At 29.7% G+C, this 11,837-nt stretch overlaps 1 protein-coding gene across 1 annotated transcript; it reads right to left on the bottom strand.

Annotated features, from left to right (window-relative positions):
* Positions 1–1,658: 1,658 nt before the first annotated feature.
* On the bottom strand, positions 1,659–7,334 carry LOC100166799 (ribosomal RNA processing protein 1 homolog). The gene is made up of 8 exons (XM_008186793.3): positions 7,220–7,334; positions 6,892–7,095; positions 5,827–5,906; positions 4,650–4,958; positions 4,394–4,576; positions 2,243–3,841; positions 2,059–2,176; positions 1,659–1,984 (listed from the first exon to the last, which is right to left on the bottom strand). Exons 2-8 carry the CDS (start codon positions 7,064–7,066, stop codon positions 1,812–1,814), a joined length of 2,637 nt encoding a protein of 878 aa, XP_008185015.1. The 5' UTR covers positions 7,067–7,095; positions 7,220–7,334; the 3' UTR covers positions 1,659–1,811.
* Between the last annotated feature and the right edge of the window lie 4,503 nt (positions 7,335–11,837).

Raw genomic sequence — 11,837 nt, 5'->3', positions numbered from 1 at the left:
TATGTGTTTTCTACGAATGTTTACAAAATACCTACGAATAATAATATTTAGTTATTTAAAACTCTGTCTTACATTATCACACTCACACATTGACACATACTAGTAATTTATATTTAAATTCATGCCAAGTGTTTGTATTTGATCTTAAATACTTTTTCTTAAAATTATTTGAAATGTATTTTAAATACTTTTGAAATGTATGTATTTGTGTTTTGTATCTTTATTAAAATGCAATTTAAACGTATCTTTTACAAAACGGGGCCAAGTTATGACTATGAATAAAAAATCTACCTAAAAAGCAATAAGTAATATTTGAAAAAATGCATATTTAAGAACCGGAATTAACCGGAACCGGAACCCTTATTTTGTAATTTTAAGAACTGGAATCGGAACTGGAACCAATCATTTATTTATTTTAAGAACTGAACCGAAACCAGAACCGAAAAAGTCCTTAAGGTTCCAGTCCCTGGCCAAGGATTAAAAACTAACAAGATTCATATTAAGTAGGTTATTCTGTAACTAAAAAATCTCAAAAATATAAAAACACATTTTTTTTTTATAGTTATTACTTATTTGGAGGAAATTACATGCTAAATAACCAAGAATAACGATTTGTTATTTTGTTGTAATTTTATAATATTAATTCAACTTACCGGCTACTGCATGAATAATAAGTAATACAATTATAAACATCAATTAAAATATCCACGCTGACAAACTGTCACTGCTCAGAATCGTTTTTCGTAATTCGTATACAATGATATTAATCTATTATATCATTGAATTCAAATCTAATAGGTACCATATTATCGTCCATTATACAGTGACCCACTTGTAACTTACTGCACAGCAGAGTGACATCCACTAGTCTACCTTTTTTTATTTATAACCAGATGTGCCCAAAATAAATACAATTGAGGCTGTTGAAAGCGAACCATTTTAAAGGGGTCGTATTTAGGCAGTATTCTAAATGCACGGTAAATGATGTTTGACTCTGTGTGTAGTGATGGAACTGAAATCTTTTGAATTGATCGGTATCGGTTCCGTTAATGGCTCTCTAAAAATAAAATAACTGTTCCGGTTTGGTTCCAGATAATTTAGGTACTGAAAAGTATAATGATTTTAAATACCTATCCGGAATGCGGGTTTAATTAATATGATAAATATTAGCTAACTCATATGGTCATATATAGTTTATACACAAAACAGTAATACCATTAAGTTATGATACATAAAGTATTTTTATTTTTGAACCTAAAAGAACCTATTTAATTTAAAAATTCCGTCTCGGTCCTTAATATTTTAAAGGTTCCAGTTCTTATAGGTTCGGTTCCAGTCCCTGGAAGTCCCAGTTCTAATCACTACTAGTGAATGATCATTAGTATCACTGAGAACATTATCCTTGATTTCCAGTTATTGATGAAAAATGTTCACAAAAGATCACATTCATCACGAAATCCACCAATAGGATCAAAATGAAGACACTGAAGTGTCTTTTTGAGGACGTAATTATTGGTCTTGACATGATTTCAAATGTATTATTAGATTGCAATTTAGAAAAGTTGTATCTAAGCAACAAGCATCTTGAATCATAGGCTCTTAAGTATTATTCATAAAGGAAAGTAACATAATATTGTCAGTAAATGTTTTAAATCATGTTTTTCTATAAGAATTTTGGAGTACTTCTTTAATTAAAGTTTAAACACAATGGGTTGGTTTGTCAAAATAAAAGTTATATAAATTAAATATTACCAATGATTGCAACCAATGGTGTTGTTATTTTAAATAAAAACAGTTACTATTATATTTAATTAAATGATAGATTTTCTAGAATTTTTTTTCGCAGAGGTTTTAGAGAATTTATAAAATGGATTTATGCGGTTTGCATCTGGTGTCAATTTCAAAACTCCTTGAACTGGCTGTTTGGAAGCATCATGTGGATTTTGAGGCTTAGTCACTAACGATGTCTTATACTCCATAAACTCTGAAACAAAATTAATACAATTAACAATATTATTTAAATCATAAACAATTCTGATTAGACAATCATTTTTTTACCTTGCTCGACATTGTTTTTCAATTGAAATTCAACTCTTTTCTTAGCAGAATCAGTTTTGATTGACAGCCTTGAACTTTTTCTCGGAGAACTACAACCATCCTCAAAAGCCTCACTTCGCTATGATAAACAATAACAATAAATTAAATTAGATTTTAAACAACAGAAGACATTATTTTAACTTACAACTTTTTCAAGTGCCTTATTCGAAATTTCTTCAGGTTTTAACATGCTTATTTCTTCGCCTGCTATTGTCTTCCTACGTTTTTGCGCTACTTTTGTAGCTGAAGGTTCTTTCACTTTTCTTTTAGGTGTACCTTCATTTTGACCATCAGGTTTCTTCTTGGGAATTATAATTGTTCTTCGTCGCAATACTCTTTGTTCAGGAGTTGGACTTTTAGGGCTTTTAGGGCTCTTAGAACTCTTATCTGGCGTACTTACAGATGTTAATGAAATACGTTTTTCTTCTTTATCGAGTTCGTTGCTCTTTTTAACTTTTTTAGATGCAGAACCATCACTGTCAGCAGATACCGACCAACTATTGTTATGACCTGTGTTTGTAACATTGGGAGAACTAATCTTAACAGAGGGAGAGTTTGATTTCTGAATACTTTTCTCATTTGGTTCATTAACAGTGTTTGATACTGGAGATTTGCATTTACTCAATTTGAGTTTTTCATCACTGCACACACTCCAACTCTCATTTAGACTTGAATTTGTATTGATTTCATTAGAACGCCGTTTTAGTTTGGATATAACTAAATCATCAGTAGTTTCATTTTTTTCCTCAACTCCATTATCTGGTGTAAGATCGTTGACTGCTTGTAATGTTTTAGCAGACTCAATGCTCTTTTTAACCTTCTTAGACGCAGACCCTTCATTGTCTGCAGATACCGACCAACTGTTGTTCAGACTCGCGTTTAAAAGATTAGGCGTACCAGTTTTAATGACAGGAGAATTTTGTTTTTGAATGATTTTTTTATTTGATCCGTCATTAATTTTTGAAATTGGACTTTTACTTTTGCGTTTATTAGAATTGCTTTCTCTAAGAGATGAATCAACTGTTAATGATTTGAAATTTGGAGTTAAAGAAACCTTTTTCTGAATTTTTGTTGGTGTTTTTTCTGGAGCCTCTGAAACTTCAACATTAAATCCAGCAGGCACCAGAAGTGGGGGTTCATCATCAGTACCACTAACAGTGTTAGTGTCGTCAATTTTTGTTTCCTCTGATACTGTCCATGACGCATTTAAATTGAAATTCTCTTTTAATGTATTGACATTTTCAAACTTTCTTACTTTCCACACGGATTTTCCAATTTTTCCACGTTCAACTACTATTTCACCCATCTTATTAAGTTCTTTAAGACTTTTATGGTCACTAATTTCACAGCCACTTCTTTTAATCTTAGAATCAACCATTTCTAACTTTTTAACTCCTTCTTTTACCATTTTAGATAAATATTTTTTCTTTTTTCTCTTTAATACTTGACTATTTAGCTTCAAGTCTTTTGGCTTATAGGGTAGTATACCATCTCCCAAACGATTATACCATTTTATCAATTTAGTTATTTCTAATAAACACTTTCTGGTACAATCAACTTCAGTTACATATTTATTCAAAACCTTTGCTACGTCTTTAGGATTAAACTTGATGCGAGGTATTTCCACACTTACATTTCCAGCACGAGGATCTAATGGTTTGTCATTTACTTCATTGGAATCGTCATCTGCTATGTCACCTTCGACCAATTCTAAGTCGTTATATGATTTGCCTGGTTTACCCATCTAACATAAAATGTTGAAATTAAATTAAATTATGGTACTACAAAAATATACCAATATACTATAGGTTAATTTAAATTAGTTATTTGACAAACTGATTGAAATTCTAACGAAAAATTAAAAATGTCAATAACCTGGCATAATAGAATGTATCTTATTTAGGTATTTACAGCCAATATTGCTATTGATAACTACAAATATTTTCAAATATTATAAATTTATAAATACAAGTACATAATTATGTATTTGAAGTAATAATTTATTTTAAAATATCTATATATTTAATAAACTATACGGCTATCTAAAGTAGTGATAAATAAATAGAATTATAATAACATGTATAACTATCATTTGATCAAAATTTTACTGGTATATACATTTTGTTTTAAAATTATTATAGATTAATCAGATATTTTAATAGTTTGATTCAGCTTTGCAAATATTTAAAAATAAAGAGATGGTTTGGGTTCAAACCTCGGTTCAAAGTTTCAAACAATCACTTAAGTAAATATAATAAAATAAACTGAGAAAGAAAATAGTTGTTAAGTTACTCACTTTCCGCCAAGCTTCAAACTTAGCTTCTAACATTTCTAAATCAGGTGATTGAGATAGAAGATTTCTAAATACATTTTGGGTAACTTCTTTAATTAACACAAAATCATTGAGTTCAGAAATGTAATGTAGGAATGAATCTAAAATAATGACCAAAGCTTCAGAAGGCACTTTTCCTCTACTAACCTAAAAATATATAACACAATTTTCATAATTATATGTTTATATATAAAACAAAAAAAAAATACATGATACATACTTTAGCAAGTTCTTCCAAGAAAATTTCTTGTAAATGAGTTCTTAAACTAAGAGTGAACGATTTGAGGGCTCTATATAGAACTTCACCAAATTTATTCATATACTCCAAGTTCCAATCACAATTGACAAAGGTAAATAGTAATTGTCTTAAACAACGCCTCACCAACATCATAAATTTATCAATACGATGCTGACTTATTGACATCCAATCATCTTTGATGGTGAGAAAAAATGCATCCAAAAATAATATTTTACCTTGATAAGAAGTGCAACTATGGATAAGATTACTTATTTTTTCAGTAGCACTTTCCTGAAATTTTTAAAAACAATTGTATTATTGTACATTGTACATATTATTAAATACACAGTATTATAATATATAAAATAAAAATAATATTTATAATAATAAAATGTAAGTAATATATTTGTGGAGAAATTGTGAATTTTAAGATTAAAGCTTATGCATCTTGTAAATAAATAGATTTATCAAAAATATATAAAATATAAAATATATTGGAAATTTAATTTACTTGAAAAAACATATTATGAAAAAATACGATTTTCATAACGGTTTACGAAATATTTACGGAAATACCAAAAATGTCTAGAATTATTTAAAAATGTATTAAGCTCAAACTTCGACTTCAAGTCGGCACGGGTTAACTTTATTTGATTGACCTAAAATTTCTTGCAGTTCATTTTTATATGTATACACACTGATTTAGGGGTGAGACTAAAAATATATCATTATTTTTTTTTTCCCCTATGGCTAAGGAGTGCCCTAATATACATATAGTAAACATATATTTATATGACTAAATAAAACTGTCCACTATTTAGATGTGTATGCTTTCACTGCATTTAGTGATTAGAGCAACTAGGATGATACACTTTAGATATAAGCATAGACATTTCAATAGTCAAAATTATCAGGTTTATGCCTATAAATCAATTGTGACTATATTTCTAGACATTTATTATAATAGAATATTTAAACATTGATTATTAAATTATAACATAATACCTATAATTTTCAGTTTTAATTCATAATTCAAAATGCTTAAAAAAAAAACAAATGATGAATCATTTATAAATATTCTCAAATAAAAAGTATCTAATGTCAAATGGATAGACATATTACACATATGTTTAATTAATGTAAACAAAATACTATTTACTTGAGGTAGTGGTTTATCCGACATCCACATAAAGTAAAATAATCCTCTCCATATAATCAAATAATCATTCAATTGAAATGCTAAAAAAAATTCATAAGTAATAATTAATATTTAATACAAATTAAAGAAATAATAATATACAGTTTTGACTTTAAAATTAGAATAGTAGGGCCCTAGTGGGTACTTACTCTAAGTGACGTGGCGAAGGGGGAAATCGAAAGATGGCCACTTCCAAGGTTTTTTTTGGGGTGGTGACTAGTGGGAGTGGATGGGTAATTAACAATAGGCGATAATTTATCAATAACTATTATTCTATTTTAATAATAACTAAAACTGTAGTTAAAATATGACAGATCCTCTAAAGGAAAAGAAATTGGCAGACTATAAATTAAACCACTTAATTTTAAATTCAAAATAATGTGTACTTACATCTAATTATATATTATTAAAAAATTATTTATAAAAGGTCTAAATAGTCAAAATAATCATGAATTTATATTTTTAATCATCACCTACTTATAGAATAGATATATATATATATATTAAAACTATTGACCTAACTACCTACAATATATATATATTACGATTTTAACAAATCATAGATTAAACTAATCAAAAATTGCTGTTATATATCCTTAAATGGAAAATACTAAAATCTGAATATCTTATGTCTAACTTGTTAACTTTAGGTAGGTACTTAATATTTTCATTTAAAATAATTATTATAAATAAAAAACCTAGGTATAGTTACAATAAGAACCAATCATGGAGGTATCCATATTCTCATAGGAATTATTTAGTATTTATTACTTTTCTTAAGGGTAATAGAAACATTTACATTGTAGTTTATCGGTGCTTAAACCAGAATTTCATTCATCACCTATTTATTATTGTTGTAAAATGTATTAACACTTTAACGATAAGATTTACTACCTACATTTTAAATGTCAACGTATTCATATCCAAAACACATTTCATTAGTAGGGCAAATTACTTTATCGCGTATAGGTATAAAATACAAATAAATGAAATGAAATGAAATGAATAACGAGTAGTTTAACAAACCATCACTTGTGTCTCCAGAATGTTTCAGTAATAGTTGTTTAATTTGTTTGATACCATCACTTCTGGTTTTGGGATCATTTGATGCCAATAACTTAGTGAGTTCTATCTCTTTTGCCACTAAGTCCACTTTGTCTTCTGAGGCTCCCACTATTTCTTCTGGGGCTTCGGTAGCCATTTCTAGTTCTAAAGGATTTGTTTAAATAACTGGAAACAAAAGGGGGGTCAAAATTAATAACAGTTTGATGAAAGTGAATGAAGTCTATAACAATTCGCAAAACTTTTAAAACAAAAGTGGAAATTGTAAAGTAATTTAGTAATATAAACTTACAAGTTACAACACGTGTGTTGCACGAATAAATAAACTATTTAATATTTAGTATTTAGTCTAGATAAACGTGTTATCACAACAACGTACGCGGACCGTTATTTCTAACCATGTTACAAACCACAGACTTTATAAGTAACCTTTTATATAAGGTCTGTGTTATATTTACTGATGTAGATAATAATTAATATTTAATACTATAATATCAATGATATCAATGATATACGCACAGATTAAAGGAAAAATTTTCATAAAACTTGTTTTATGATGTCTGGGTTTCAAGTTTTGAACTATATTATTTGAACTACTTACATTTTTTTTAAGGGTTAGGTATTCATTTTTATTGCGTATTTTAAAATTATTTAATTATTTAATCAAAAACTAAATGTCTTTAGTAGGTAAAAGAAATACCTAAATATTATTGACGTAATGAAAAAATATTAAAATGCAGTGGATATTATAACGTATAACATATTAATATCCGCCTATATATTTATCTACATTTATTGTACTCACTACTCGTAAGCATAGATAATATAATATAATATATCCATGAACATTGATGCAATACTCAAATGTTCATGAATATATCTTATGTTATCTATGCTCGTAAATCGTAAGCAATAGAAATAAAAAACAATAGATAAGACAAGACAATTGTACATTAAAATTATACATGGGTATTTAGTATTTACTGCTCAAACGTTATCCCCCCCTTTTGTATGTCTATTCAACTAAATTTATTTAACATCAAAAACAATTTCCGTGCATATCTGAGCGCACCGCAGTTCGCCCGGCCAAGTTCCAGCAATATGCCACTAATGTCAGTGTATCTTTACACGAACCAATTCGCCCAGTTTTTCTAACCCATATATCTCTGCTTCCTCTTAAGATAAACTTTTGAAATTTAAAACACAGATGAATCTCGTATAGCTTAGGTCGCTGTAAGAAAATGAGCCCTTAATATTGTGCCATTTAAAAATGGGAGGATTTCAAAATTTGCAATATTGTTACTGACTCACTCACCCACTGATCATCAAAATTATAAGACACTTATCGTATAGGTAGAAACATGAAATTTGGCACAAAGGTAGGTTTTACGGTGTAACCAAAGGGAAAAATCTAAAAATTGAATTTTTTTCAAAATGAATGCCGCTTCAGAGTTCAGAGAGTGTATTTTTAAACGTATGAAGTGGCGCACTTAGCACGCTTAAACGTTTACTTTCAAACAGCATTGCAATATGGCAATAAGAAATTGTTTGTAGTTGACATATATATATTTATAAAACATAATAATTTTTTTGTACATTTATTTTATTCAAATACGAAAAATAATAAAATTATTCAAATATAGAATATTTTAATATTATTCGTCGGTTTACGAACGATAATTTTACGTGATAACGTCATAAGAAAACATTGATGAAAAATTGCGTACTCTTATGAATTTAACGGAATTATTATCAATAAATTATCATTATTTTGTATAATACAAAGAAGGAGTTGCTGAAATAGTTACAGGACCGTCTAAGAATTTTGTATAGGCCAGACTTAATAACTATTCTATCTAAAAAGTCTCGAAGACGAAAAATAAAAGATCGTACTAGGCTATCTTTGCCTGGTATTGTCAACACTCAAGAGTCCAATCTCTCAGCTCCTCAACAGAGACCCAAACGGTCTTACAAGAAAAAATCTACGACATAAAAAAAAAATTTAAAAATTAAAAAAAAAAATAACACGTCGTCCGCGATGCTGAAGCCTGAAAAAATAAATTATATCCCCAACAAAAACCTAACTGTGAAAAGAAGCCAAGTTCCAAACTCCCTTCCAAAAAAGTTAGCATATCAAAGTAGTGAAATTTACATTGTGGCCCAGTCTGCTATTTTTTAATTCAAACCTCACTGCACACCTACATTAAAGAGCAACACGACTCTTTTCTTTGTATTATTTAACACTTGGTCAGTTTCTGAATGAAGCATAAAACATTAAAACATCATTATCGAATGTACTCACTTATGACTTATGTGGGTCAGTGGTGTAGCCAGGATTATCAAATGGGGGGTGTTTTAAGTATAGATTGAAACCAAGTTTTTACAGCTTTCGTATATAAAAAAATTATAAATCTTATAAACACGTTAATCGGCATTAATAACGAAGGAAATTAAATTATAGAGTCACTGTTACATAGTCCCGGGAATCCCAGGATTATTTATACTGGGCCCGGTATTTTGGGTACATAGGCGCAAATAGCGTTTCAAATTTGGGGGGGGGGGCTAAAGCCTTATTTTGATAATATTGAATAAGCTTAAGACAAAATGTAGAAAATGTTTGGGGGGGATATGGACATTTTTGAGAGGGCTTAGCCCCTAAAGCCCCCCTATTTGCGCCTATGTTTGGGTATCCCGGGATTGTAATCTCTAGCCTATAGCGCCTGTGTAGCGTCCTCTTAACAATCCTATATAACAACATGGATATAAAAAATTTAAAAATGTATTGATATGTACAATACTACAATACAATGTACTCAGAGGCGGGCTTACCATTTTTCCGCCCCTAGGCATTACAACGCTAGGCAACTGCCTCGTCGAGTGTCGATGTCGAACCTCTATCGGTGGCTGCGCGCGCTGGTCACAGGATTAAACTTAAACGGAAAGGCTATAAATTAAAACTTTACTGCGACGTGACTACGTGAGCCATTCTCCAGTTTCATGCAAGTTGTATACGAAAAAATGTATCATAAAATATAAATTTAGGTAAATAGAATTATGAAATTATGAAAAACTAAAAAGTAAAAATTAACTAAAACACTGCGCCCCCAAAAATATTGCGCCCTAGGCCAGTGCCTTGGTGGCCTATGGGTAAATCCGCCCCTGAATGTACTAGGTATGTAGGTTTATACCTAGATCCCTATTTGAATATGTCTAACGCTCTGTGATTTGAATCTTTATGTACACAAAAAAACATTACATTTTTATCAAATGACAATTTTCGTAACTCCGTGGTCATCAAGTTTGAAGTACGTTTTGTAAATAAGGTACCTACCTAACCTATTTATTACTTATTATTTATCACTGACTAAGAAGTCATAGTTAATCTTCCCAAATTTTTAGGAGCATTTAATATTTATAAATTATTATATTTTGGGGGTTATTTTATTTTATTTCATTTTTATTATTACGGACATTTCGGCGTAATTTTACCTAGCTTTGTGAAATAATTCGTATATATAACCTGTAACCAGGTGAACAAGATAGATAGATTATAATTATGGCCACGCGGCGTGTCGGATAGGCAATTCAGGTACATTACTGTCGCGGTGTTTATTCGTTTGTCCTGTATCTCGTAACGCCGTGTCCAAAGTATATGCGTCCGATGCGGCGAAATTATACAAGCCGTTTTGTTTTTCGACTCATCGAACGCATTAACTTTGGACACAGCGTAAGTGTTAGTGATTTATTACAATTAGCATCATTGATTAAGCGAAAACTCTGATCACATAAGCAACGACTATGGCTTGCTATAAAATTATTCATTATACTAAATTATACAAAGTTATATTTTGCTTACAATATATTATATTTTACTATTTAATAATAATATAATATTAAATATCGTTTTATATTATATTTATCTAAACACAGCCAAAATGTCATGTATCTACGGTTATTTGTTTTAGACTGATTTTGTCGAAAACCAATTTTGCATAAAAATTTCCGTTTTCCTTAATTTTTATTTTGTTTTTCCCGGTGCTTATGAAAACTTTTGGGAAATTTAAATTTTGACCTCTCCAATGCAACAACTAGATTCACTTTCCTATCAGAGAAGGTGTTATTGAAAAAAATTAAGCATTTTTACAGGCCTAAAATGTGACGACAGACACAAAAAAAAACACATCTAGGTATGTAAGACCATTACATTCAACGCTCCGCTGAGAATCTAAAGTGTACGAGAAAGGCAGTAGGCACATTAGTTTTGTACAAGCGTTTGAAGTTACGATTTTTCATCGAACGATTTACTTGTATGGGTATAAATTAAAAAACAAATAACCTAAGATTCTTGAATTTTTTACCAAATGTTAATTTTATAATTTTCTATACATGATGAAATTTTCAAAATATTTTGACACTTTGTGAGTGAGCAGGTCTATTGTAAGACGATCGTTCAATTTTAGCGAGCGGAAACGGTCGACGACCTGAAAATTAAACATGGGGGATTCAAATGAACTATTCATACGGACAAACCGCGTCGCTGATCGCCGCTCTTGTATTTTTCGGGTGGTTGACCGCCTTTTCCGGCTGCTATAATTAAACTATGATTTATTACTTTTATAAGGTATTCAAATTTCAAGTTAATTTGTACTTATCGTTTTCAGTATATCGTCATTGTTATCGAAATCGAGCAGAGTAGATCGTTATCGGGCAAGAAATGATACCAAATGAAGACACAATTCTGCTACAATGGCAAGTCATATGGTTTCTAATTAATATACCTACCTACCTACTTTTATTGGTTTTAATGTTTTAATATTTATTATGTATAGGTAGCATATTAACATAATTTGTACATATAATGCATATATCTAACCGTATAATAATACCGTATATAATGTAACATTAAGAGG

The sequence above is a fragment of the Acyrthosiphon pisum genome, chromosome A1 (assembly GCF_005508785.2).
Source record: "Acyrthosiphon pisum isolate AL4f chromosome A1, pea_aphid_22Mar2018_4r6ur, whole genome shotgun sequence".
NCBI classification, from domain to species: Eukaryota; Metazoa; Arthropoda; class Insecta; order Hemiptera; family Aphididae; genus Acyrthosiphon; species Acyrthosiphon pisum.
This window is presented reverse-complemented; position numbering and strand designations above follow the sequence as displayed.

Bases quoted from the DNA above. Each gene is read 5' to 3' on its own strand.
- LOC100166799 (XM_008186793.3), bottom strand. From the start codon at position 7,066: ATGGCTACCGAAGCCCCAGAAGAAATAGTGGGAGCCTCAGAAGACAAA. The intron at 3,842-4,393 runs GTGAGTAACTTA...ATTTTATGTTAG, and splicing joins AGTTTGAAGCTTGGCGGAAA to ATGGGTAAACCAGGCAAATC. The intron at 2,177-2,242 runs GTAAGTTAAAAT...TGTTTATCATAG, and splicing joins ATAAGGCACTTGAAAAAGTT to CGAAGTGAGGCTTTTGAGGA.